The 27906-nt window shown below is 39.5% G+C and overlaps 2 protein-coding genes across 6 annotated transcripts in view; one reads left to right on the top strand and one right to left on the bottom strand.

Annotated features, from left to right (window-relative positions):
- Positions 1–27906, bottom strand: part of CCDC146 (coiled-coil domain containing 146) — a 127317-nt gene that overhangs the window by 79170 nt on the left and 20241 nt on the right. The gene's annotated exons all lie outside the window — the stretch shown is intronic.
- Positions 350–8328, top strand: FGL2 (fibrinogen like 2). The gene is made up of 2 exons (XM_073328570.1): positions 350–1051; positions 5643–8328. Exons 1-2 carry the CDS (start codon positions 433–435, stop codon positions 6347–6349), a joined length of 1326 nt encoding a protein of 441 aa, XP_073184671.1. The 5' UTR covers positions 350–432; the 3' UTR covers positions 6350–8328.

Raw genomic sequence — 27906 nt, 5'->3', positions numbered from 1 at the left:
TCTCCACCTGTCAAGGTAGAGGACATAACATGGTCCACAATGTCAATTTTTAAGTATAATTTTATGATACTCCAATGTTAAGAATCAGGAATTTTGTAGCATATCAAAACAGATATCTAAAGCAAGAAAATACTTTGTTTCCAAAAGAAAAATCAAAGTAAAATAAATAAGAGCTCAAAATAAACTACATACTCTATCTGTGCACATGAATATTATCATTTTGCTTATGTTATTATGCATAAGCTACTTTTGCCAAGGACTACTTACTTTGCTCCGCTATTAATATCACTGCAACTTGTGATGCAATAACTCCCACCCATTTCTGAGAACAGTGCAGGCAGTTTATCTGTTAACTCACAGGCTGCTAGCTGCCTTTATAAAAAGTTCTTCCAGTTTTGCATACTTCCTCATTGAGCTAGTTTCACTGCAAAGATGAAGAAGCTCATTTACTTAGTCTTGTTTAAGACAGCTCTGCTTGCTTTTACAAATGTTTCTGCACTTGCAGATGAACATACAGAGCATGTTAAAGAAGGCAAAGCTATTGATGCTTGTCCTATAAAGCTCAAAACCAATGGGGAATGTGAAGAAGGAGAGGAATGTCCATATCAGATAAACCTGCCTCCGATGACCATCCAGTTACCCAAGCAGTTCAGACTGATTGAGAAGACTCTCAAAGAAGTACAAAATCTTAAAGATGTAGTAAACAAATTGAAGAAATCTTGCCAAGACTGCAAGTTGCAGGCAGATGACAACCAAGAAAAAGATAGTACTGAATTCCTGGCACCTAATACAGAAGTCCCAACAGAAAACAGTAAGATACAAGATAACAGAGTAAAGGAATTACAGAGCAAAGTTAATAAACTGTCAGCCAGTTTGAAGAATGCAAAGAATCGGATCCACTCACTGCAGGGTCATCTGGAAAAAATAAGCCTCATCAACATGGACAACGTAGAAAGTTATGTCGACAGCAAAGTAGCAAATCTGACATATGTTGTGAACAATTTGGATGACAGATGTTCTTCTAAGTGTCCAGTCATACAATCAAGTCCTGGTAAGTAAAGCTATATTTATAAATTTTCTGTATTCTGTAGAATTATTTAATAGAACAATTTAAACATATTTTACCACAAATACCTTTCCTATCATCTTCACAAATTAAAAAGCATTATAAAATTCACTCTTATTGTGGCCAGGAAGGACTTGCTGGAAGATATTAAGTGCTTTCAACTCCTGTGGGAGTTGCAGGTACTCAGTACCTCTCAGGATTTGACTCTAACATAGTACTTAAAATGTAGCCCTCCGAAGGGAACATTTATTTTAACATTTGTTCAGCAGATATGCATATTGTATTTACTCATATTCGCATACTGCTGCCATAGCAATTCAGAGCCCAAATATTAAGATGGAAATGAAATTCCTTTATATATTTAAATTTTATTTTACATTGTATTCAAAAGAAAATATCCACTTTAATTCTGCATTACACTGAAAACTGAACAACTATTTTTGGCTTGGATGTTTTTTCACATTTTTGAGGGATTAGGGGAAGGGAATGAGAAAGATCTGGCCCTAAGATTTCAATACTTTTACTATCTGACTTTCATAATGAAAGACTGGAAAAAGAAACATCTAAAAATATCCTGGAATTGTTGTAAAATGGCCTAGAAAGTGTTAGCTAACAACAAAGGAATCTAGTGGAAGGTGTAAGTTGTATAGATGGATAACAAAATCATTATTTACCATAGCTACACGTACATGTAAGGCTTGGCTAAAAATCTAATCAGTATTAATGCTTCTCAAATGGAAGGCACACAGCGCTATTTTAGCAATAGTGGAATATTGGCAAGAATCTAATATATAAACAATGTAAAATGAGACAATAATGTGGGAGTTTGGGGATTTATTTCCTTTTAAATACCATGCTGTGAGGGACTTATTTTTTTATCTTTTTAAAAATCCTGTTATGATTATTAAAAGAAAAAGAAATGGAATTGGTAGATTATATCATGTTAACCTTTACTTTTGCAAAATTAATATGATTAGCATTTTAATTTTTACATTGTCTATATGTAATTATAATTTTGATATTACATTTAAGGATTTTTAGAAGTAAGAGGCATTCACAAAAGTGTATTCTGCCATCCAGATACCATACATAAAAAGAAAAGGGTTCTCTAGTGATTAAAACAACAACAGGTCACTGCACTAAATTTTTGAGCCACAAAACTGCTTACCAATCCTCCAAGCTAAAAAAAGTATGACGTATAAAATTAGAGACAGGTCTTTTGTCTATCGGAAGGCATACCTGCAGGACCTGCCCTCCTTCACTCCCATCTACAATACTAGTCTATTTAAAGAATATCAGAGAAAACTGCAGATAGTACAACGAATGCACTGCTGAAATTCTGAAAAACAAGATCAGCAAAAGCACAAACAGGACACAAGAACAACTTTATTTAATAGCAATGTCTTTACTAGATACCAGTAATCAAATGTCATGCTTCAGGTATAAGATAGTCACAGAGGTCAGGAAGGAACTTTTCCTACCCATTATGTACAACTCTCCATGATTGGGTAGGTGCATTCTAAATTCTCATCACCACCACCACCACCACCTTTTTCTGAAACATCAGTTTTGGTCACTAGCGCAGGCCAGGCCAGTCTTGTGTTACTATATTCTTGTGTTACTATAACACATGTGGAAAAGGTAACTGATGCTAAGTAATGTTCAACCTACAGTCTAAATCCAGGCAGGTAAAAATATTAATACATAGCATTTATATATAACAAACAGTCCAACAGTGATAGTGAAAATGTTATGGTAATATGTGCATTATGAAACTAGAAAGGATGACAACTAGTTTTCGCTCATAGGACCGAATCCTGACTTCAGTATAGTCAATGGCAAAACTATTATTGACTTAAGTAGGAGTAGGGTTGGATCCATAGGAGATGTTTAATTGAGACAGACACTCTTTGTTCACATTTATTCTGAAACTTAGGCCACTTACCATCTTATCCAAAGTCCATTGAAGTAAATGGGAGTCTTCCCATTGTCTTCAATAGGCTTTGGATGAGGCCCTAGTTAAGAGCCTAAATATGGATTTAGATCCTTAACTTTAGGTACTCAAGTTTGAAATTGTTGTCTCTAGTCTCTGGATGTTAAAAAGAAAGTTTTATCTATCAGAAATCTTCCATGTCTCCAGTTGATATGTGGATGAAAGTAAAACAAAGAAAACCATTAATAACTATTATTATTTTCATGAGTGAGGGTTGACCACAAAACTCAAGAGTGGAGGAGAATAAATAAGTCACTTATGTAATCCTAGAATATCCTTGAGTAACATTGGCATCCCTATTCTATGTAATTAACTCCCGTGTTAAATTCTGTCTCATATATAACATATGTATATTCCATAGCAGCATTAGTATCAACCACAAAGTTAAGGTTACACTGAGATTTGAACCCAATAAAAGAATAAGATTTCTCTTCCACACTTTAAAGATTGAATTTAGTCTCCTCATTTGACAAAATAACTCTTCAAAATAACCTGTTCAGTATTGTGTCCAGTTCTAGGCACCATGATTTCAGGAAGGATGTGGACAAATTAGAGAAAGTCCAGAGAAGAGCAACAAAAATGATTAAAGATGTAGAAAATATGGTTTATGAGGAAAAATTGGGTTTGTTTAGTATGGAGAAGAGAAGATTGAGGGGGGACATGATAACAATTTTCAAGTACATCAAAGACTGTTACAAGGAGGAGGGTGGAAAAATTATTCTCTTTAACTTCTGAGAATAAGACAAGAAGCAATGGGCTTAAACTGCAGCAAGGGAGGTTTAGGCTGGACATTAGGAAAAACTTCCTATCTGTCAGGGTGGTTAAGCACTGAAACAAATTGCCCAGGGAGGTTGTGGAATCTCTGTCATTGCAGGTTTTTAAGAACATGTTAGATGAACCCATCAGGGATGGTCTAGTTATTACTTAGTCCTACCTGGGTACAGGGAACTGGACTAGATGATGCTTCCAGTCCTACAGTTCTACTGTTCTATGATTCAATAGAACAATTTATTCTCTCTGTAATTTCTTAAATAAAATAGTTACTAACTTTTGCAGAGAAAATAATTATAAAATGCTCTCTTTCTGAAGTTTTTCCTCATTTCCTCTTAATAAGCAGTTATTATTATTAATAACATTTGTATTTTTCCAGTGGTGATATACAATTAAAATGTAATCAAACACACCCATGCATTTAAATGAATTTATAGTAGGAATAAACATTCTCAAAATAGTTTCCAACACTTAAAACACTTCCTCTGAAAGACATCAATGAAATATTGTTATGTTAATGAACATATTTTGTTGTGGAACATGAAGTTCTAGGAATGTGTCATTTGCAGCATATCCTGTGAAAACTCTTGAGCACAGCATCAGTATTAAAGTGGTTATAGATGGATTTCTAATCTTCAGGAAACACCTGGAAAACATGTTTTGTATAAAATAAATTATTGATAGGAAGACGAGTTACGCAAATGGATAGGCATACTGACTATTTCTTTATTATGAAGTCAGCAATTCTACATGCACAGGAAAGCACTGTCACTTTTCTAGCTACATCTTTCTAGGGATCATAGAATTGGCATAAAATTACTAGTTTCCTCCTATTTCCTAAAGTATTGTAAATAACTGACCACTGACATATGAAAAATTCCCATTGTCTAGACTAACAGCCAATACTAAGAGCCATCTTTAAGTCATCCTGATATGAAATAAACTTCTCATATGACATACTATAGCATGAAAGGTAGTGAATTATAGACATTAATATGACAAAGTACAATGAATATATTCCACAAGAGGAGCAAATTCTACAATACATAAGAGAAAATTAAGGTATAGTTGAATACATGAGTTAAAAAGCATTTGAAATAATAGAATGGAAATATTAGGCCAAATTCACCACTGAAATATGCCACCATTAGCTCATGGAAAAGAGTTCCAATAATGGAAAGTATACAGAGGGGGCCAACTTCGGCTGAAAATAGCAAACAACTTCACTGAGTGAAAAGGGAAGAGGGGAAGAGGCCAGCCCAGTGAAAAGTGGGCAATATTGGCCAGAAATGCAGTGTTGTCAAGGTGGCTGCGTAGCCATCTGATGCAACAGGCTCCTGGTGGTGGATACCTATGGAGTAGCCCTGATGGGAATAAAAGATGCCCATACTTACCAGAATTCTGACTGCAGAAACACTATTTGACCTCTGGAGAGATAAGTCATCCCACAGGATGCAACCCTCAGGGTATGTGTTTTGCACCTCCTTGAACCAGTTTTGTGGAATTTAACTCATTATTCTTTATGGATATACATGCAAGAAATAAGCAACAAGACAATTTAATGGAGCTATGTAGCATTTTTAGATCAACATTAATAATTTGTATTGTTTTTGCATTCATTAATAAATAAGAAAAATAGGAGAGAGAACTTCCAGGCAAGATACTGCTAAAAGTGCTGAAGAGTATACACGGTGTATTTAAAATGTAATTTTTTATATTACCATAGTCTGGAATGCTTGATGTGGTTTACTAGATATTAAAAAATATTAAATAAAAGACTGTCCGTACTAATACTATCTATTTTCCCCCTAGTTATACAACTAATGCAGAGAGACTGTGCTGATCATTACACAGCAGGTAGAAGGCGTAATGGAATCTACAGAGTTATTCCTGATCCAAAAAATAATAGCTTTGAGGTTTACTGTGACATGGAATCAATGGGAGGTGGCTGGACAGTGCTACAGATGCGTCTAGATGGTAGCATTAACTTCAACAGAACATGGAATGACTACAAAAATGGCTTTGGAAATCTCAGCAGGGAGTTTTGGCTGGGGAATGATAAAATTCATCTCCTGACCAAAAGCAAAGATATGCAGCTGAGAATTGAGCTTGAAGATTTCAATGGTCTTCGAGAGTATGCGAAATATGAACAGTTCTATGTAGCCAATGAATATCTCAAGTACCGTCTAAGTGTCAGTGGCTACAGTGGTACAGCCGGAGATGCCCTGCACTTCAGTAAACATTACAACCACGATCAAAAATTCTTCAGTACTCCGGACAAAGACAATGATAAGTATCCATCAGGAAATTGTGGGGCTTACTACAGCTCTGGCTGGTGGTTTGATAAATGTTTGTCTGCCAACCTAAACGGCAAATACTATCACAAAAAATACAAAGGTATTCGCAACGGGATTTTCTGGGGCACGTGGCATGATGTTTCTAATGATCTTCCAAATGGTTATAGGCAAGCTTTTAAACAGGTAAAAATGATGATCAGACCCAAAGCCTTTGTGCCATAAATCAGCATCCTCCGCTGTAACCAGTTTGTAATGGTCATACTAAAAACATCATACTTATTCAGTATCATATTCAAAATACAAATATTGGAGTATTTTAATATTCAATTCTAATATAATCCTTCCAAGATGAAAGAAAGTATCTCAACATAAAATGTTTATTGATCCCCCTCCATGCCCTATAAAGACAGTTTTAATGCTTCAGAGTAGCTGTTGCTAAAACTTCAGCATTGCTAAATTCTGAATTTGAAGGCATTGATTTTAATGTTTCAGTTGTACTTTTACTATCCGCAGCATACCAGGTTTCTACAATCTACAACTTTTAAAAACTTCTACAAAGGTAGCTGAATGAAAACCCATATTTTTTGCCTGAAAATATCTCGCAAACATTTCTGATTACATGTAACCACTTAGGATGAAACTCAGTATCTGCTTATCTGGATCTCATTATATCATCTGTGCCTTCATAAACATTACAAATATATGATCACAACACCACCACAAACTAAGAAAGTGGTATCCTATTTTAAAATGACTGAGGCAGAGATCACCTAATTTGCTCAAAGTCAAAAAGCAACATTGGACACAGAGTCAGGAATTGAAAACAGATTTTCTGAGTTCCCAGTCCATCCCCTTGATCAAAAGACCATCCAACCAAGTATAGTTGCAGAGTTGAACAAAAGGAAATGGAAAGGGTGTGTAGACTAAGTATGGAGTGAAACAGCACCTCCACAGGATGTTTTCCCCCAAGCTGTTTGCTTCGAGACCACGCTTTTTGCTTCTTTGATGAAGGAAAGTCAACAGCTCCACAGCTTGTCAGAGAGCTATGCTAGCAGGACTGGAGCAGGAAGCATCAGAAAGGATTGAGTTCTTGTATTACTGCCTCCAGATCTACAGAAATGGAGTTTGGTTCCCTTACAGCCTAAAACCGCGTGGTTTCACACCCAAATCTCCCTTCCTCTGCATCCTCTATTCAAGGTGAACTTTATGAGATTGCAAGGATTCAAACTTAATTTTTTTTAACTTGTCAGAATTTTTTATTTATCACCAGGGAAAAGATTATGTAGAAAAACACACACCCAAATATAAAATCAAAGTAGGGTTTCCCCCCAATGAATGACTTTTATACAATGAACAGAAGGGAAGCAGAGATTTTCTTGTTATTGTTGTTCTGAAGTGTAAGAAATAAAATGTAACAGACGTTCAAACATTTCATGAATTACAAACCAAAGAGACTTTCCAAATCATAATGAATACTGTACATAGTGAATTTAAATTTGATAAGATTAAGGCCTTGTCTGTACTTAGACAGGTTATACTGGCTCTCAGAACTAAGTAAGTTATAGTGGGACAAAGACTTTTTGCTGGTATAACTGCATCTACAGTAAGGCTTTTCCTGGCATAGCTACATCAGTCAGGGGTATGACTTTTTCACACCTAACCAACATAGCTATGCCAGCAAAACTTTTAAGCGTAGTCAGGTCCAATACTTACAAACATGACATTTACTACTTTTCGATATACCAAACTGAATTGTGCATTAGTGATTTATGTACAATGATCTATGGTGACAATGACCAAATTATAAGATATTAATATATTTTAAAGGAATTATAAATATTTTGATGAGAAATGTCATTTGCTTTATTATGTTTTCATTTTAAAAGATGGATGGAAGATTTTAATACTATCCGATGTATACTCTTTGCTCGAGAACACATTTTGAAGTTACATTGTATTTCAGGATAAAAAGGAATTATTTAAACAAAAAAAAGTTTTTGATGCACTGGCTAGAAGAGCGATTTTTAGTAGAATATTATTGTATTTAATCACTTGGTATAAAGTGCACTAACTGTTCCTAAACAATGAAAAAGAAATGTATTTGGAAACTTATTACTCAGCTAATTTGTTACAAGTGAAACTGACCTTTGTTTCTTGTTTAATGATCCTTTTTTTAAAATATAGACATTTAAAAATCAGAATACTATTTATATTATTTACAGGATTCTTGACATGTTGTTAAAGGGAAAAAATCAGTCTAATGTTGATATTTTCAAAGCTGGATACTGCCTTCCTAGAACTAGTGGGCTGGATTCTCCAATTATTCACATTAGTTTTATACAAGTGTAACTTCAGTGATTTCAATGGCGTTACTCTCAATTTACACTGGTATGAATAAAGGCTAATTCACACCCATTATGTCCATACGGCTGTTATAGTACCTGTTTGAAAGGTTCCTTGATCTGAATCCTCGAACACAGTATCTCACAAATTATTCCTTTGATGTTCTATAACAATTCAATCACTGATGAAACAGACTGCAGTAAGCGAACTCAGAATGGCCAACTGTTGACAAAAGGGCTGTGGAATTTTACACAGCTGACTATGGGTACCTTCCAGCTATGGAGGTGCAGTCTATGGACACTACAGGCGAGCACATAATACCAATGGCTGAATTCTCAGACATCAATGTCAGGTTACTCATATACTGCTGCAGAACGATTGGGTCCCAGACCCTGTAGTTTTCATAGGCTGCATCTCCATATTAAAGATAAGGCAGCTGTAAACTGATCTGTTTTTATGTGAGATCTTTGGGCTCATGTACAGCTGTTAACATGATCCTTGACTGGACAAAGTTTAGCATCTCTGAATTAAAGCATTTAAAAAAGAAATCTTATACAACCTAAACACTCTCTTTCTCTACACATGGGCTTAATAATGCAAAGTATGTCTTTCAATTTACAAAAAACACATATATGATAATAAAATTTTTAATCTAATAAATGCACTTGTCTTTTTGATCTGGATACAATTAAATGTTGGATTTTTAGTAATGAAGATTATTAACATCAGATTTTCAAGCAAAGGTCCTATGGGACACTTTTCCACAGAATACGAAATAAAACTCATCTGTTCAAAGTGATCAGCCAAGCATGCTATAATTTCCTGGCATTCCATGGGGTTGTTTAAACAAAGAAAACTACCGAGAAGGAAAGACAAAGAATATCTTTAGAACTGAAAGCCATATTAAACAGCACTGATTTGCCATTTTTCATGCAAGTAACAGTGGGAATAACTCTATTCATCTCAGTTAAAACGCCATGTTCAGTGGTCTTTTGACAGACACAGGGGTCTCTCAAAACTTCAGAAAAGACCTACTTAAGATGTTGAGTTAAAATATTTCTTTCTCTAAGAAGCTTTTCATGCAAGTGTCAGACCACAACTATGTTTAAATTTATCTGACATTTTCAAAGGAAGTTAAAATGAGATAAGATGAGACCACACCTGGAACACTGTGTTTATAATTTAACTACTGCAGCTCATTATTTTTTTTTAATTTAAAAAGGGGGTATTCTGCCAAAAAAAAATAAAAAAACTTACCTGACATAGCAATGACAGAAAAGGGTTTGTTTTTGTTTTTAAAAAGCAAAGTATTACCTAAAAGTTTAAACTTTTTCAGTGTAATAAAGATCCAAATATTGACTTGCCAAAGAGATAGGTCTGAAGTATAAATTCACAACTGTGTTTTGGCTTCATTCTTCAGGGGTTAAAAAGATGAATATCACACTTCATATAAGACTAATGAAATTGAGATAGGTTGCAAAGAAACACAGCTAAGCGGTACATTATACTCAAATATGAAATTGCTGAGCTACTAACTGGGGTATATAACCTATCATTTAAATCAGCTTTTATACCACATGACTTGGCTAATGTGATGTCAATTTTTAAAAAAGACTCCAGATGTGATCCTGGCAATTACAGGCCAGGAAGTCTAACTTCAGTGTCCGGCAAGCTCTTTGAAAGTATAATAAAGAACAGAATTATCAGACACATAGATGTACATGATTTGTTGGGGAAGAGTCAAGATGGTTTTTGGAAAGGGAAATCATGCCTCACCAATCGACTAGAATTTTTTGAGGGGGTTAACAAGCATGTGGACAAGGAGGATCTAGTGGATATAGTGTACTTAGATTTTCAGAAAGCCTTTGACAAGGTCCCTCAACAAAGGCTCTTAAGCAAAGTAAGCTGTCATGGGATAAGAGGGAAGGTCCTCTCATGGATCGGTAACTGATTTAAAGATAGGAAACAAAGGTAGGAATAAATGGTCAGTTTCAGAATGGAGAGAGATAAATAGTGGTGTCCCCAGGGGTCTGTACTGGGACCAGTACTATTCAACATATTCATAAATGATCTGGAAAAAGGGGTAAACAGTGAGGTAGCAAAATTTGCCGGTGATACAAAACTATGCAAGACAGTTAAGTCGAAAGCAGACTGTGAAGAGTTACAAAGTGATCTCACAAAACTGGGTGAATGGGCTACAAAATGACAGATGAAATTCAACGTTAATAAATGTGTAAGCAGAGTCTGGATGAGCTCTCCCCTGACATCTAGTGGTGAGCTGTGGAAAAAGACTTCAGAAGCTGATCTCATTTGCATGATGCTCAGCATGATGGGATTGCTTGCCCAAAAGATTATTTGTGGCTGGTGTTGGATCCCCAGTCTCCTTGGTATTGGGGCAGGACTAATAAAGGGTTGTAATAAAGTGTTGTTATCCTTGTTGTGTGAACCGAGGGCAGCAGAACTGTACCTGGCATACCTCAATGGAGGGACTCACCCTCAACTTAACAGCACTCGTTAGGCAGGGGATATGGGTTCCAAAGCCCAATGAGTTGAGAGAGGGTGGGGACAGGTATTTGTATCTGGTGGGCTGGGCCTGTTTAAGTGTCCTAGACACCATTTGACCTGTCCTCTCTCCATGGTATAATAAAAGAGCTAATTTAGACTCAATTGAGAGTCTTGTTACATATTACAGAGTTGAAATCACTGATACCTAGGTCTAAGTATTAGACCTACTTTGGGAGAGTGTCTTTATTGCAAGAGACTGCACAGTGTGCACTGGAAGTGTGGCTCCCCCAGCAACAGCTGAAATGACTGAGAGCTGTGTTAAGTGTGGGTGGGGGACCCTGAAGACTGCTTGGTAAGCGGGCAGCTGATGGAGAGGTATGGCTAGCAGGGAAGCTGGTGGTGAGGCATGACCAGCAGGGTGGCTGGTGGAGGGGTGTGGCAAGTGGCCAGCAGAGCCCTGCAGAGGCATGGCAATTGGCTGTTGGGATGATGAGTGAGTGCCTGAGCAGTGTGGTATGTAAGGTGCCTCCTTACCCCCACCACTCCGTGGATGAACCTCTGAACTCTGGGGCTGCACTGGCCAAAGGACAGCAAATGTGAGTGGGGTACAGAGAAGGGACAGGCACGTTAAAGGGACTTTTGGGTTGCTGGATTTAAGACAATGAGGGTAAAAGGACACTGCCCAACTTACTTGGGGGTGGGTCTTTTGATCATGGTTTGTGTTTATGAACCATAGTTGCAGTGTTTTCCCAAATTAATGCTAAGTTAATTCCCTCCTTTTATTAAAGTTATTGCTACACTCAGACTCTGTGTATTGCCTCTTTGAGGCACCCAGGGCGTGGTGTGTAATTGTCCCAAGTCACTGGGTGGGGGCTCGAGCTGGTTGTGTGTTGTATTGTTGAAAAGGAACCACTAGATACTGAACCTGGCCCTTGTTGCTGCTGGCTCCACCTGGCAGAAGGGTTACAAAATAATGCACTTTGGAAAACATAATCCCAACCATACTTATAAAATGGTGGGGTCTAAATTAGCTATCACCACTCAAGAAAGAGTCATTGTGCATAGTTCTCTGAAAACATTCACTCAATGTGCAGCAGCAGTCAAAAAAGCTAACAGAATGTTGGGAATCATTAAGAAAGGAATAGATAAGACAGAAAATATCATATTGCCTCTATATAAATCTATGGTACACCCACATCTTGAATACTGAGTGCAGATGTGGTTGCCCCATCTCAAAAAAGATATATTGGAATTGGAAAAGGTTCAGAAAAGGGAACCAAAAATGGTTAGGGGTATGGAACAGCTTCCATACATGAAGAGACTAATAAGGTTAGGACTTTTCAGCTTGAAAAAGAGACGACTGAGGGGGGATATGATAGAGGTCTATAAAATCATGACTGGTGTGGAGAAAGTAAATAAGGAAGTGTTATTTACTCCTTCTTATAACACAAGAACTAGGGGGTCACCAAATGAAATTAATAGGCAGCAGGTTTAAAACAAACATAAGGAAGTATTTTTTCACACAATGCACAGTCAACCTGTGTAATTCTTTGCCAGAGGATGTTGTGAAGGCCAAGACTCTAACAGGGTTCAAAAAAGAACTAGGTAAGTTCATGGAGGATAGAGCCATCAATAGCTATTAGCTAGAATGGGCAGGGATAATGCCCCTAGCCTCTGTTTGCCAGAAGCTGGGAATGGGTTACAGGGGATGGATCTCTTGATGATTACCTGTTCTGTTCATTCCCTCTAAAGTACCTGGCATTGGCCACTGTCCAAAGACAGGATATTGGGCTAGATGGACCTTTGGTCTGACCCAGTGTGGCTGTTCTTATGTTCTTATATTCATATACAATCCCTGGAATGTGTAAAGAATTCCCCTTGCTGCAATGGTGTGTTCCAGTTAGATGGAAGTTTTAGGCAAAGTTTAACACTAATGTAAGTGGGCACAACTCCCTCAACTTTAACTACTTCTTCCAGAGGTGAATTTGGCCACAATCTTCAATATTAAATCCCACAGAAAACTGATTTAAGACAATAGGTCAGATTCTACTTCCCTTCCTCAAGTCCTCACACCAGATATATATGACATATGTCAAGGTCAAATGGATTAATAGTTTTACTACAAAATTGTAAATCACAAATTCTGATACAGCAAACAGTCACAGCTCCCCTTATTTAGATGGGAGAAGCAAGGCATAGGCATCTGGACTGTAGAGAAGGCAGAGAGCATGTGACACCTCCAAACCTCATGCATCTCAGGAATCTGCAAAATCAAAGGAAGCTCCAATCATAGGGAAGTTATGCACCTCCACGTCACTCCTGCTCCTAGCTTCACGGCTTCTCTAGGAGCTGAGCTGCCACTAGCTGGCCCCACCAAATTTGCACTGCACTTTACATCTGTGTGAAGGTGATAGTGTATACCAGAAATTAAGGTTGCTTCTAAAAGTATTTATATCTCTGAAAATCCAAGAGGAATGCTGCCTGTTTTGCAGGGATCACATCATGCAGAGAAGCTGTTCCTCAGTCTCTAGGACTGAGCAACAAAAATCCCACAAAATCAGAACTCCAATCATACAATGGCCACATGAAAGGGTTTTGTGGGGTCCTGGTAGAGGAAGCATACTGTATTGGCTCTACTCCCCACTTCTGCGAGTTCAAAGGCCTTTCTACCTCTACACACTGACCCCATGCTTCAAAGTGGAGGGGAATGTAGAGCACTTAATAGTAAGGCCATGACCTCTCAGAACCTCCAGCTTTCTATAGCAACAAATGCTCAGAACCGGATCTTCATCACTTAAAATTCTTCAGTAAATAAAAGCACTAATTTAGTGCTTTACTGAGCCTCTGTAGCACAATCCCCATCCAGACTCATTTGTGCTAGTCTTCAATTGGTGCCTCAAATGCTCGACTCGATGAACCCACACTATGCTCGTCATATATTATACATATACATATTTGGAAACTTAACTTGCTCTTTTCTTTGGATATTATCCAAGTATTTCACCTGCTAAGAGAAGCGAATGCCATGTCCATCACCAGTGTATCGTGACTGAAGATGATTTTGTGAAATGAAGAGGTCTGCTCAATCTTACTTTATGCTCACTAACACTATCCAGAGTACACCAGCTGAAGCTCCCTACTCCATCCCACCAAGCAGTTGAACTAGTAGCTCCTATACAGTGCTATCAGTGTGTTAGTATATGTGACATTTCACAGATTCATCAGGTGCCTTTTTGAAGCAAGCAAACATCTATTGACCATGTTTATCTTTCTTGGGCCAGACTGTAGCCATATTCAATCTGCATTCTTACAGCATTTCCCACCAACCATGCTTAATTTTGGGCACCCACCAAAAGGTTTTATAATAAATGTCAGCTCACATTATCACCACTGTGCTGGCTCACCAGTGACCATTTCAACTGGACAGAAAATGTTCACTTAATTAGTTCACTTTGTTAGATTCCTGTGGGTGGAGGTGAAGGCAACATCTGTCTTTCCTATCTGTGCTAACATAGTTATATGGCTTTTTGTTGTTCCAGAAGTCTTTCAAGCATATAATATGCAGAATGAGCTGGACAAGCTGATGTTTTGAAAATTCTTCCTGCAGCTGTGTCAGGTTTTTAGAGTTTGGATAGAAAAGGCACAGATTTTACATGCTATTGAAAAATGTTGTCACTACCATGGTTACCATGTGAAAAGACATAGATGAGCACATTTCAGCAAGTAGATGCATATAGATCAACAGCAAGAAGATTTTTTTTATTCTAAATACTTTCACTCAGCTTCATATACAAGACAGAAAAAATATTTTTCTCCTATAATACTATTAATGCAAATGGCAATTTTTCTAGGCATTTTACCCTTTTTATATAGTTTGGTAACAAGTACTTTTAGAATTATCCCCTTACCTAGAGGGTTTAAAAATATGGTTATTTACAATATATCGGTTTTAACTCACTATTATTTAGATTTAAAATATTTTGGCTTAAGAAAGCTTAAAGGTTTTTGTAGTTACAAGGTATCTTTTGAATTATACTGGCCAGTGAGACGCCTGGGCAGTGCAAAGAGGCCAGATAATAGCTGTATATAGCCAGCTGAGGATTCCCTAGGAGAGGTGAGCTTTCAGTTGCTGTAAGGCTGACATAGACTCATAGAAGATATGGGTTGGAAGAGACCTCAGGAGGTCATCTAGTCCAACCCCCTGCTCAAAGCAGGACCAACCCCAATTTAATCATCCCAGCCAGGGCTTTGTCAAGCTGGGCCTTAAAAACCTCTAAGGATGGAGATTCCACCACCTCCCTAGGTAACACATTCCGGTGCTTCACCACTCTCCTAGTGAAATAGTTTTTCCTAATATCCAACCTAGACCTCCCTGTGACAGGGTGTGCAAACCCTGCACTGGAAAAGAAAGGGTTAACCCCACACTATGGGTGGCAGAAGTCCCGCCCCCCAGGCCATGCTGGGCATGCTCCAACTGCTGCCTCAGTATAAAAGGGAGCAGGCCAGCTCATTCTGAGCTGATTGCTGGAGGGGAAGGACCTTTGGCCGAAGCTCCAGCTGAAGAGCTGTAACAGCCCTTGCCTACAAGAGCCAGAGCCCAAGAAGCTCCGGAGAACCATCCACGGTGATGAGCTCAGAGACCCATATGCCACACAGACAGCAGTGTCTGGAATTCTGGTAGGAAGTGACCCAGGGAGGGTGAGCGAGTGGTATCTCCTGCCCGGGTGAGGTCAGCATGTTTCAGTGGGATTCCCTGCTGACCCAGTGATGGACCACTCCATTGTTATCAGTGCCCTGGGTTGGGGCCCGGTGGAGTTGGGTGGGCCCAGTCCACCCTACCCGTGCCGTCACCAATCTGGTAGTCACCCCCACCTTTCCCTGCCATAGTAACTCTAGCCAGTAGACTATGCTGCCCTGTGTCTGAGGACGCCTGGGCAGTGCACAGCGACTCTATTAGGCTGTGCTGCCCTGTGTCCAAGGGCTGCCATTGTAACTCTGCAGTTGCCCAAGGGCCACCAGGGAGATTAACTGCAGTGATATCACTCCTCTGCCCTGCCCCAAAGGGGGATGGGGTGTGCATACACCATGACACTCCCCCACTGCAACTTGAGACCATTGCTCTTTGTTCTGTCATCTGCCACTTCTGAGAACAGCCTAGTTCCATCCCTTTAGAAACCCCCTTCAGGTAGTTGAAAGCGGCTATCAAATCCCACCCCTCACTCTTCCCTTCTGCAGACTAAATAAGCCTAGTTCCCTCATCCTCTCCTCATAAGTCATGTGTCCTGGCTCCCTAATCATTTTCATTGCCCTCTGCTGGACTCGGTCCAATTTGTCCACATCCTTTCTGTAGTGGGGGACCCAAAACTGGATGCAATAATCCAGATGTGGCCTCACCAGTACCAAATAGAGGGGAATAATCACTTCCCTCGATCTGCTGGCAATGCTCCTACTAATGCAGCCCAATATGCCGTTGTCCTTCTTGGCAACAAGGACACACTGTTGACTCATATGCAGCTTCTCGTCCACTGTAATCCCCAGGTCCTTTTCTGCAAAACTGCTGCTTAGCAAGTTGGTCCCCAGCCTGTAGCAGTGCCTGGGATTCTTTCTTCCTAAGTGCAGGACTCTGCACTTGTCCTTGTTGAACCTCATCAGATTTCTTTTGGCCCAATCCTTCAATTTGTCTAGGTCACTCTGGACCCTATCCCTGCCCTCCATATGCCACACATATCTCCCAGCATCTCCCAGCATATCTACCTCTCCCCCCATCTTAGTGTCATCTGCAAACTTGCAATCCATCCCATCATCCAGATCATTAATGAAGATGTTGAACAAAACCGGCCCCAGGACTGACACCTGGGGCCCTTCGCTTGATACCGGCTGCCAACCAGACATCGAGCCATTGGTCACTACCCGTTGAGACTGACGATCTGGCCAGCTTTCTATCCACCTTATGGTGCATTTATCCAATCCATACTTTAACTTGCTGGCAAGAATACTGTGGGAGACCTTATCAAAAGCTTTGCTAAAGTCAAGGTATATCATGTCCACTACTTTCCCGAGATCCACAGAGCCAGTTATCTCATCATAGAAGGCAATCAGGTTGGTCAGGCATGTAGCCAGCTTCTATGTCACTCCACCCTATCCAGTGCAGGGAGCTTGCCCAATGTACCATTGGACTCTGCCAATTCTCAGTGAGTGGATGGTCCTTTGGGGACTACACTGCCAGCTGGTGCAGTTCAAAGTAGTTCTTAGGCAGCTCTAACATATGCCAGGGCCAGGTCTAAATCTGTGCAGGTCAGAAAAGGAAGGGTTACTATGAGATTTTGTCTGTGTCGTACTCTCATATACACACAAACAGTGGGATCCATGCAAATATTTGAAGAACTAGAAATATGTAACCAACTCCTTGGTGACTTGCTTTCTTTCCTCCTGCACTGAGCAGAGGAAAAAAATAAGGAAAATATATTCAAAGTAAGACAAATTTACATTCATCCCTAGTCTATGCACCATGGAAAAGTTCTTCCATCTGAAGAATCCTTGTCAGACAACTTTTCCCATGCTGCACAGATCCAAAGCAGCAGAAACAGGATTTCACTGACAGTGTGAAAGCCACAATATTGCCCTTAATTAATGAGCACAAGCCCCATCTATCATTTTGAGCTTGAGCTGACACTGGAAAGGGTAAAACGCCCATAAAACTTCATGGGGATTTTGTTGCTTTATGCCTTTTTATCTTTCAATTTGATGAGGATAAAAGGAGTGTGATAATTGCACCTGTATTGGCAGACCACCATTTACTGCAGACTAAAGTCAGAATCTAAGTCTTTCTTGAGTGGAGGATCTCTATCAGGTCCATCAGTCTCTGAGGATGGAGCAACAGAGATTCAAACTCTGAGGGAAAACATTGCTTAGCCACTGGCCTGCGAGAGGAAAGTGCCTTCTGCCTCCTTCTGGCTGCCAAATGCAGTATGAATGGAAGGGTCTACTGACAATGCACCAGTAGAAGCAGACTGGAAGCAGCATTTGGCAAGATGGAAGAGACAGAACTGGGAAAGAAGAAAAAGGGTGGAAATAGGTAAGAACTGGGAAGCTGGAGGGGGCTGGGGAAAAAGCACCAGTGGATGGGAACAGGCACTTGGAAGGAAGTAGGAGTCAACAAGGTGGAAAGAGGTCAAACACTTGGGAATAGATGGAGATGGGAGTAGGCATGGAGACCGGGTTCCCAAGGAGGTGGGTTCACATAGGCTGCAGGGGTAAGTTCCAGTTTTTACCTTGAAAGATATGGGGGGGTCACCAGCTTGAAGTAGCGTGGTCATAAAAGCTTTCTTGGGGATTTCCTTCTTCTACAGATTCAGGACCTAAGTGGACCACATGAACTGAAAACAGGCAGAATTCCCTCCTCAGAGTAAGGAAGAGTCAGGCAGAAGACAACTGAAGCCTGCCCAGTGAAAAAAGTTAGGTGGCATGGCAGATGGGAAGACAGCTGGATTTCCAGAAAAACAGGATTTCTGTGTCTGAGAGGAGGATTTTGTGGCAGTTGCCACATAAGGTAAATTCTGTGGACAATGCAGTAGAAGTTGTGGCACCTTCACTCCATTCCAGCTTTTTCTTCAAGATGAGTCAGAATGGTGTATTTAAAAAAAAATCCTCAGGAACTTGCAGAAGTACCATAGTACAGCTTCTATCTTTACCTCTGCATCCCTGGGTCTGCAAACTGCCATCCCACTGGAGCTTAGAAGGGTCACGTGCATTCAGTTCGTTTTAAGAGGAGACAGGAATTTTATATTCAACCTTCAATTTTGGCATGAAAAACTAATGTAGTTTTGTTTTTCATGTGATTTTTGTTTGAACCTGTTGCATGTTTTAATATCGGGGGTAGCCATGTTAGTTTATACCCACAAAAACAACAAGGAGTCTGGTGGCACCTTAAAGACTAACAGATTTATTTGGGCATAAGCTTTCATGGGTAAAAAAACACTACTTCAGATGCATGTTTTAACGTAATTTGTAAGTTGGTTAAAATGCTACAGAAAATAAGCATCATAAACATGAAATTATTGGTTCTCATACATAGCAATTCTGTGTTCATAATGAGATGACAGAGCCAAGGCCAGTTTGGAGTGGCAGTAGATAGAGTGCAGGTACCAAAATACCAAATCCAAAGGGCCTAGCTCAGGTCTTCAAATATCCATGTGGTGAACAGAAATATTGGTAGGTCTTACTATAGTATTTCTTGTATCATGTTTCACTTTCCACATCTGAATTCATATTTTCATAAGCCTTTGCTACTCATTTTTTTTACCAGCTGATTTACTTTCATCATCATGGAATTGCACCATTAATCATATGTAACAAAATATTTCTAGAAAAATGTGATCTAACTTTATTTTGCACAAACAGGCCTGTTTACAGCTTCCCAGAAGCTGGAAAAAACAACCTCTTGCAAAACTGTACTTGTCAAAACTCCAATATGTCTGAGGGGCACAGAAACTGACAGCATGAGAGTAGCTTTAAATTGTGATTTACAGAGGAAGTTAGCTACTTATTAATATATTTTGAAGAAAAAATAATACAATGAAATAAAAATGATAGTTAAGGAAAATAGAGTTGTCTTAATCACACAACAGGCTGTAACAGACAAATTATTTTAAAAAATTGAATATTGGCTAATGACTTGTGAGTTTAAGTCCAAGGAATCACGAATGGTCCCAAAGACCTGAAAATAGAAAAGCTAAAGCAACTATTCATATTTTGTCTGAAAACCAAAGTCCAAGATCACTTTGGAGATTCTCATATGAACTTTTACTTCAAATCTAAAATGAAATATAAGTTAAATCAAAACAAAATATTGGTAGGATGGAAGCAATAATCAGAAAACATGGTGGAGCTTATATCTGACCCTAAGATTAAGGACTTTCAATTGCCATTAGCTATGCAAATGTAGAACCTGAAGAGTACAGCTAGATCAAAAATTACATTTGAAGATCAAGTAGCAGCAGTGGATTAAGAAGGCAGTTTACTATCTACACCTAGATGGAAGGCTATCTTTTGTACTCAGATGTTGCAACTGTCATCCATTCCCAAACTAGAACAGGTGCAAAAGACAGCTATCAACTTCTTAAGCTGGATGTCTCATAGAGAACACTTGACATCTGTTCCCAGGGCCTAGACTGGATACCTGTGAGCTTCCAGATAAATTTTAAGATCTTGGTTTTGACCTAAGAAGACCTACATGGTCTGGGACTACTCTACCCAAGAAACAGTCTTTTTCCAGGATAGACTGACACAGTTATAATCAGCAGATTGTTCATTCTAGGTCCCCTTTGATATAAGAGAGAGGAGGCAGGCAGGGACCAAGCACTGGAATGCCCTCCCATATCTGATCCAAAATATTTACTGACTTTCAGGGCATGTTGCAGAGCCCATTTATTTCACCTGGAATTTGGAGAAAGGTAGGAGGATTTGCAAATGAATGGAGACAGTTCTATGGTGACCTAGAATCCTATTTTCGATGTCTCTGACTCAAGGAATATTTCCAACACACCTCTGAACAACATACTAATCCACAGAGACCTCCCTACCAACACTACAAAAAGGATTCTAGGTGGACTCCTCCTGAAGGTTGAGACAGCAGACTGGACTTCTACATAGAGTGCTTCCGCCGACGTGCACGGGCTGAAATAGTGGAAAAGCAGCATCACTTGCCCCACAACCTCAGCCGTGCAGAACACAATGCCATCCACAGCCTCAAACAACTCTGACATCATAATCAAAAAGGCTGACAAAGGAGGTGCTGTTGTCGTCATGAATTGGTCGGAATATGAACAAGAGGCTGCTCGGCAGCTCTCCAACACCACTTTCTACAAGCCATTACCCTCTCATCCCACTGAGAGTTACCAAAAGAAACTACAGCATTTGCTCAAGAAACTCCCTGAAAAAGCACAAGATCAAATCCGCACAGACACACCCCTGGAACCCCGACCTGGGATATTCTATCTACTACCCAAGATCCATAAACCTGGAAATCCTGGGCGCCCCATCTCAGGCATTGGCACCCTGACAGCAGGACTGTCTGGCTATGTAGACTCCCTCCTCAGGCCCTACGCTACCAGCACTCTCAGCTACCTTTGAGACACCACTGACTTCCTGAAGAAACTACAGTCCACCAGTGATCTTCCTGATAACACCATCCTGGCCACTATGGATGTAGAAGCCCTCTACACCAACATTCCACACAAAGATGAACTACAAGCTGTCAAGAACACTATCCCCAATAATGTCACGGCTAACCTGATGGCTGAACTTTGACTTTGTCCTTACCCATAACTATTTTACATTTGGGGACAATGTATACCTTCAAATCAGCGGCACTGCTATGGGTACCCGCATGGCCCCACAGTATGCCAACATTTTTATGGCTGACTTAGAACAACTCTTCCTCAGCTCTCGTCCCCTAATGCCCCTACTCTACTTGCACTATATTGACGACATCTTCATCATCTGGACCCATGGAAAAGAAGCCCTTGAGGAAATCCACCATGATTTCAACAATTTCCATCCCACCATCAACCTCAGCCTGGTCCAGTCCACACAAGAGATCCACTTCCTGGATACTACAGTGCTAATAAACGATGATCACGTAAACACCACCCTATACCGGAAACCTACTGACCGCTATTCCTACCTACATGACTCCAGCTTTCACCCTGACCACACCACACGATCCATCGTCTACAGCCAAGCTCTACGATACAACCACATTTGCTCCAACCCCTCAGACAGAGACAAACACCTACAAGATCTCTATCAAGCATTCTTACAACTACAATACCCACCTGCGGAAGTGAAGAAAGAGATTGATTGATAGAGCCAGAAGAGTTCCCAGAAGTTACCTACTACAGGACAGGCCTAACAAAGAAAATAACAGAACGCCACTAGCCATCACCTTCAGCCCCCAACTAAAACCCCTCCAATGCATTATTAAGGATCTACAACCTATCCTGAAGGATGACCCAACACTCACAAATCTTGGGAGACAGGCCAGTCCTTGCCTACAGACAGCCCCCCAACCTGAAGCAAATACTCACCAGCAACCATATACCACACAACAGAACCACTAACCCAGGAACCTATCCTTGCAACAAAGCCCGTTGCCAACTGTGCCCATATATCTATTCAGGGGACACCATCACAGGGCCTAATAACATCAGCCACACTATCAGAGGCTCGTTCACCTGCACATCCACCAATGTGATATATGCCATCATGTGCCAGCAATGCCCCTCTGCCATGTACATTGGTCAAACTAGACAGTCTCTCCGTAAAAGAATAAATGGACACAAATCAGATGTCAAGAATTATAACATTCATAAACCAGTCGGAGAACACTTCAATCTCTCTGATCACGTGATTACAGACATGAAAGTTGTGATATTACAACAGAAAAACTTCAAAACCAGACTCCAGTGAGAGACTGTTGAATTGGAATTCATTTGCAAATTGGATACAATTAACTTAGGCTTGAATAGAGACTGGGAGTGGCTATTTCCCCTTGTTTTTTCCTACCCCCCCCAGACGTTCTTGTTAAACCCTGGATTTGGGCTGGAAATGGCCCATCTTGATTATCATACACATTGTAAGGAGAGCGATCACTTTAGATAAGCTATTACCAGCAGGAGAGTGGGGTGTGGGGGGAAAGAAAACCTTTTGTAGTGGTGAAACACCCATTTTTTCATGGTTTGTGTGTATAAAAAGATCTTCTGTACTTTCCACAGTATGCATCCGATGAAGTGAGCTGTAGCTCACGAAAGCTTATGCTCAAATAAATTGGTTAGTCTCTAAGGTGCCACAAGTACTCCTTTTCTTTTTGCAAATACAGACTAACACGGCTGTTGCTCTGAAACCTGTCATTATCAGCTGCCATTTGATAGATGGGGTAAACTGACTGAATTGTACTTGGTTTGTAATTTTGAATAACTTGCAGAGAACTCAGATCCTGTGTGTGGTGCTTTTTATGGTCTATAAATAAAATCAACAAACATTTTAATTTGATGCCAACCCCAAAACAATTAGGCATTGTGGTAGGGATGAGATGAGGAGCAAGGAATCCTTGAAAATAACCAGTGACAAATTCAATTCAGAACCATTGTTGTATGTGTGCATGTGAGTGTACAGGGAGACAGGGTGGGAATGAAGGGTATTTTACAGCAGACTAAATTAACTTTGTTGTGGAATTTGGGGGTTGCTGCCACAGAGTAAACAAAGGCCTTAAGCATAAATTCTGAGATGCTTTTTAAAAAACAAAAAATATAAATATAAAGTATAAGACATGAGAAAAGGCTGCAATGAATGAAGAATATAGATATACCTCAGGGTACACTGCAAAACCCATCTGTTCATTCAAGCCTTTGTCTGAGGGAGGTTAGCTATGAGGAACACTTTGTTTTTAAGATAGGTCAGGTAATGGATTAAGGCTAGTATCTTTGTATGTAAGTTTTTATTACAGCAGAGGGTAACTGTAAACTTGGAGTGAACTTTTTGTTGCAGTCAATTGTTGGAAGAATTATGTTAATTTTGCTTAATTGTTAATGCATCTAAACTTAGGTAATGGACAAGTAACTTTAAATCAATCATGGTAAATTTTATTTATTTTAGGGCCAAATTCTACAAATGTGGTCTAGAATGAAGCAAATTCAAGATGACATTAGAGGAGTTTATTTCATGGGGTACATATTTGCCCTATAAATATCTATTAAAACTTAAAATGATAAGCTATGATATACAAAATAGATTCCAATTAAAGTAATCCATAGAGCAGGGATTGGCAACCTTTGGCACGCAGCCCATCTGGGAAATCCGCTGGCAGGCCAGGACGGTTTGTTTACCTGCAGCGTCCGCACGTTCGGCCGATTGCAGGTCCCATTGGTTGTGGTTCGCTGTTCCAGGCCAATGGGGGCTGTGGGAAGTGGTGTGGGCTGAGGGATGTGCTGGCCGCTGCTTCCCACAGCTCCCATTGGCCTGGAATAGCGTACCGCAGCCAGTGGGAGCTGTGATCGGCCAAACCTGCGGACGCTGCAGGTAAACAAACCATCCTGGCCTGCCAGCAGATTTCCCTGACAGGCCATGGGCCAAAGTTGCCAATCCCTGCCATACAGAGTAGATTCCAGGGATTTATTTCTTTTGGCTTACACTGGAGGAAAATGGGATTTCAGGAAATCTTCACAGGATATAAAGATTAACTACAAAAGCATTTCAATAATAAATGGTGGAAACATAAAGCAATTGTCATTTTAACTCCACACCAGTAAAAAAATAAAATAGAACACCACTTGGATGTTCATTTCCATGCATACATCAGATTCAAATGCATGAAACAGCCTCCTCCCCGCCTCCCCACAACTCTGCTAATGGAAAAAGCAATGGAACTATTTAGTCATCTTGATGTCGTCATGATAGTAAATAACTTGCTGAAAAGGAACACATCTTGATGGACTAAGTGGCTTTTATTCATCCCTTGAACTATTTTGAAAAGTTTTTACCCATTGCAAGCAGGCTAAATGTCAAAATGTGTTACAAAATAATAAGAGATACGTTGTGCAGCAAGAGTCAAACATGCAATCTGCTATTTACATGTGAAAAGCAAGACTGAGTCGAACAGGAGGTTCACTGCCAAAAGGACTATCTATTCTAAAATAAATGTTAAAATACTGAAAGGTGTCTCTGTTGGTATAGTATTTGCTACTAAATAGGCATAAATGGCTAACCAGTAAACCAGAGACAATCTGCTTCCGTTCAAGTGGAAAACTTTGAAAGCTACTCATAGAAATTGAACTCAGCATCAATGCACAGACCTCTTTGTGACTGAAGTCATACATTTTATCTCTGAGTACTCCATAAGTTCATTGAACAAAACCAAATGCATGTTATTGGAAGAAAAGAAATGTGACTAAAACGAAAAGCCTGACCGAAACAAAGTATAAGTAGTAATTGTTGAAAATTACCCTGAGAATAAAGTAGTCTATTGGCTCCTTTTAAAAAATCACATCAAAAGCTCTGTTCACGAATGCCTTATGCACTTTATATGCTCATTTTTTGTATACAAGTTTAATATTATAAGTGCACCACCTACTAAAGTTCTCCAACACTTCCCATAAGACCCTGTTTTAACTTGCTTATAACTTTGCCAAACTTCACATGCAGTGTTGTTGTAGCTGTGTTGGTCCCAGGATATCAGTGAGACAAGGTGGGTGAAGTAATATCTTTTACTGGACCAACTTCTGTTGGTGAGAAAAACAAGCTTTCCAGGTTACACAGAGCTCTTCTTCAGGTCTGGGAAACATACTCTGTGTATCACAACTAAATACAAGGTGGAACAGATTATTGTTAACCACTTATGCCAAACAAACATTGTCCAGTCCCCACTTTTGGCAGTCAGAGGCTTAAGGACACCCAGAGCTTGGGATTGCATCCTTGGCCACCTTGGCTAATAACCACTGATGGACCTATCCTCCATGAACTTATGTAACTTTTTTTTTTTTTCGAACCTAGTTATAGTTCTGGCCTTCACAGCATTCCCCTGGCACGAGTTCCCTGGGTTGACTGAACACTGTGTGAAAGTACTTACTTTTGTTTGTTTTAAACCTGCTGCCTATTAATTTCATTGGGTGACCCCTTGTGTTATATGAAGAGGTAAATAACGCTTCCCTATTCCCTTTGTTCAGAACACTCATGATTTTATAAACCTCTACTATATTCCCCCTCCCCCCGTTGTCTTTTCTAACCTGAACAGTTCAAATCTTTTAAATCTCTCCTGTTATGGAAGCTGTTCCATACCCTAATCATTTTTGTTGCCCTTCTCTGTACTTCTAGCAATTCTAATATGCAGAAATTTCCCTAAAATCTTTTGTATAATTTTACCATCACATAAAAGACTATACTGTGGATATATGTTAATATTTAATTCTACAGGCCTTTTTCATAGGGAAGGGGCTGGACTGAGTCCTTAGCAGATTCTAAATCAAGAGATTCATTTCCTAATTTTGTTTCCTGACAAGCTTTTTCTGACCATTTCATTCAAAGAAGCAGAATAATTTGGGACCAGTTATAGGTATCTCCATAATTTTTTACCTTTCATCATGAGTTGTATTCTCCATGTAAATCTGAGCACAAGTTGAAATAACTGAAAATTTTTGGAATTACTGTCCTATTTTTGAGGATAAGCTTTCGTGGGCTAGAACCCACTTTATCAGATGCATGGAGTGGAAAATACAGGAACAGGTATAAATACAAGAAAAGATGTGAATTGTCTTACCAAGTGTGAGGTTAGTCTAATGAGACAATTCAATTGACAGCAGGATACCAAGGGAGGAGAAATAACTTTCTCCCAGTCTTTATTCAGGCCAATATTTGATAGTGTCCAGTTTGCAAATTAATTCCAGTTCTGCAGTTTCACGTTGGAGTCTGAAAAACTTCAAAAACAGGCTCCAATATGAAACTGCAGAACTGGAATTAATTTGCAAACTGGACACTATCAGATTAGGCCTGAATAAAGACTGGGAGTGGTTGGGTCATTATAAAACCTAAACCTAATTTCCCCAATACTAATTTCCCCCTATTACTCACACCACCTTGTCAACTGTCTGAAATGGGCCACTCTCATTACCACTTCAGAAGTTATTTTTCCTCCCTTGGTATCCTGCAGTCAATTGAATTGTCTCATTAGACTAACCTAATGCTTGGTAAGACAATTCACATCTTTTCATGTATTTATACTTGCTCCTGTATCTTCCACTCCATGCAGCTGATGAAGTGGGTTCTAGCCCACGAAAGCTAATGCTCAAATAAATGTGTTAGTCTTTAAGGTGCCACAAAGACTCCTCATTGTTTTTGCTGATACAGACTAACATAGCTACCACTCTGAAACCTGTCCTATTTCTAATTTGCAAGTGCATTTACCTCTCCCAGCAGCTCTGTACCTCATCTCCCAAAAGGTCAGTTAGCATGTTACAGTTTTAGTTTCATTTTCATCAATATGGATCTATATGATTGAGCTATAGAAAGGTTCATAGCACTGAGAAGCTTGTGAAGCTCATTCTGGAGCTGTTACTTCAGGCTGTCTTCAGAAATACTGGGGATTAAGGGATCCCTTTGAATTGAACTGAGTATCTAGGAGATTGTCATGTACTGTGCTACCTTGAGTTTATTATGATAACTTTGAGCATGCTTCCTGTTTATAAAGTAACTATTTTATCTTGGGCTCCTTAAACTCAGAAGATGTTGTGTTTATATTTATAGTAAATAAATGCTGAGGTTGAAGACCAAAGGGTTTATTAATCCAGGATATGATTATTACCAAATTAACAGAACTTTCAAGTTATTACTCTAAACATTTTAATTAAATAGTCTCTAACAGTTCCCTTAATGAAGGCAGCCCTGCAAAGCTGCTTTGCTCCAAATGGCTTCTGCTACCACTAGCTGCTCACAGAGCCTGTGATGCTTTTTAACTGTAGCTTTCCTCTCCCCCATGCAGCCTTTGTGAAAATTATCATTTTAGCTGCAAAAAATAATTAGATACCATAAAAATAAAGCAGCACTGTTCACAGCCTCCTCAAGACCGTGTCCATGGTCTCCCTACCTACAGAGAAAAACTATTGTGTGTGCATTCCATCCTGCAAGATATATGCCCCTATGCATGCTCTAATCTTGTAATATAGCCAAACAGCTCTGTGGTCCCTGTCCTCTAATGTCTAGGGAAGAAAGAACGCAGACTACCGATGGGGCTGTCAGCTGCATCATCTGTAAAAGTAAAATTAATGCTTTGTGATTTATTGTATGGTTATTTCACCTTATTGAAGAATATTCCAAGTTTAATAATTTCTTCCCTAAAGTGAAAATAATTCTAGTAAAAAGTACTAGATTTGCAGAACTGGAGA

The sequence above is a fragment of the Lepidochelys kempii genome, chromosome 1 (assembly GCF_965140265.1).
Source record: "Lepidochelys kempii isolate rLepKem1 chromosome 1, rLepKem1.hap2, whole genome shotgun sequence".
Taxonomy (NCBI): Eukaryota; Metazoa; Chordata; order Testudines; family Cheloniidae; genus Lepidochelys; species Lepidochelys kempii.
The sequence above is the reverse complement of the archived record's forward strand: the minus strand, read 5'-3'. Positions and strand labels throughout refer to the sequence as shown.